General features: G+C 31.8%; 1 protein-coding gene across 1 annotated transcript in view; it reads right to left on the bottom strand.

The window, feature by feature from the left end:
* Positions 1–228: 228 nt before the first annotated feature.
* Positions 229–528, bottom strand: part of LOC105461146 — a 914-nt gene continuing 614 nt past the window's right edge. The window contains exon 3 of the mRNA XM_011707632.1: positions 229–297. Coding sequence (XP_011705934.1) covers positions 229–297 — 69 coding nt within the window. The remainder of the gene's footprint in view (positions 298–528) is intronic.

Below are 528 nucleotides of genomic sequence, written 5' to 3'. Positions count from 1 at the left end.
GAATATTCCAGTATTGTCGAACTGCCCCTTTTCTTCAAAATCGCCACAATTTTAAAGTTCCCGTCAGTCATGATACCGCTTTTTTAATTTCAACTTGCATTTAATAACGTCGATCTGATGTATTCGTTGTTCAGAGGATTTTGCGTAAGGTTATGTTTTTCCCGTGACTCCCGTGGGTATAGATCGATATAAAATCGATATCAAATCGCGTCGATTTTAACTTTAAAGTCAACTTAACCACAATAGGGATATTTTGACCAATATCCGACTTAAAAGTCTGATATTGGTCAAAATTATCTATTAGTCAAGAAAATACCACGAAAATCAATTGACTTAAAAGTCGAAATGCCCTAAATAGGTAAATTTGCTCACAAAGTAAAAATATTTAGGCATTTAATCTTCATAATAGGGAAATTCAACTTATAGGTCGAAAATATAAGTATATTTCACTATTAGGTCAAGAGTATCAAAAGACGCTATGATTTTATCATCGCCATGGTAGAAAAATATAACCTATATATATAATTT

The sequence above is a fragment of the Wasmannia auropunctata genome, unplaced genomic scaffold (assembly GCF_000956235.1).
Source record: "Wasmannia auropunctata unplaced genomic scaffold, wasmannia.A_1.0 LD336101.1, whole genome shotgun sequence".
NCBI classification, from domain to species: Eukaryota; Metazoa; Arthropoda; class Insecta; order Hymenoptera; family Formicidae; genus Wasmannia; species Wasmannia auropunctata.
The sequence above is the reverse complement of the archived record's forward strand: the minus strand, read 5'-3'. Positions and strand labels throughout refer to the sequence as shown.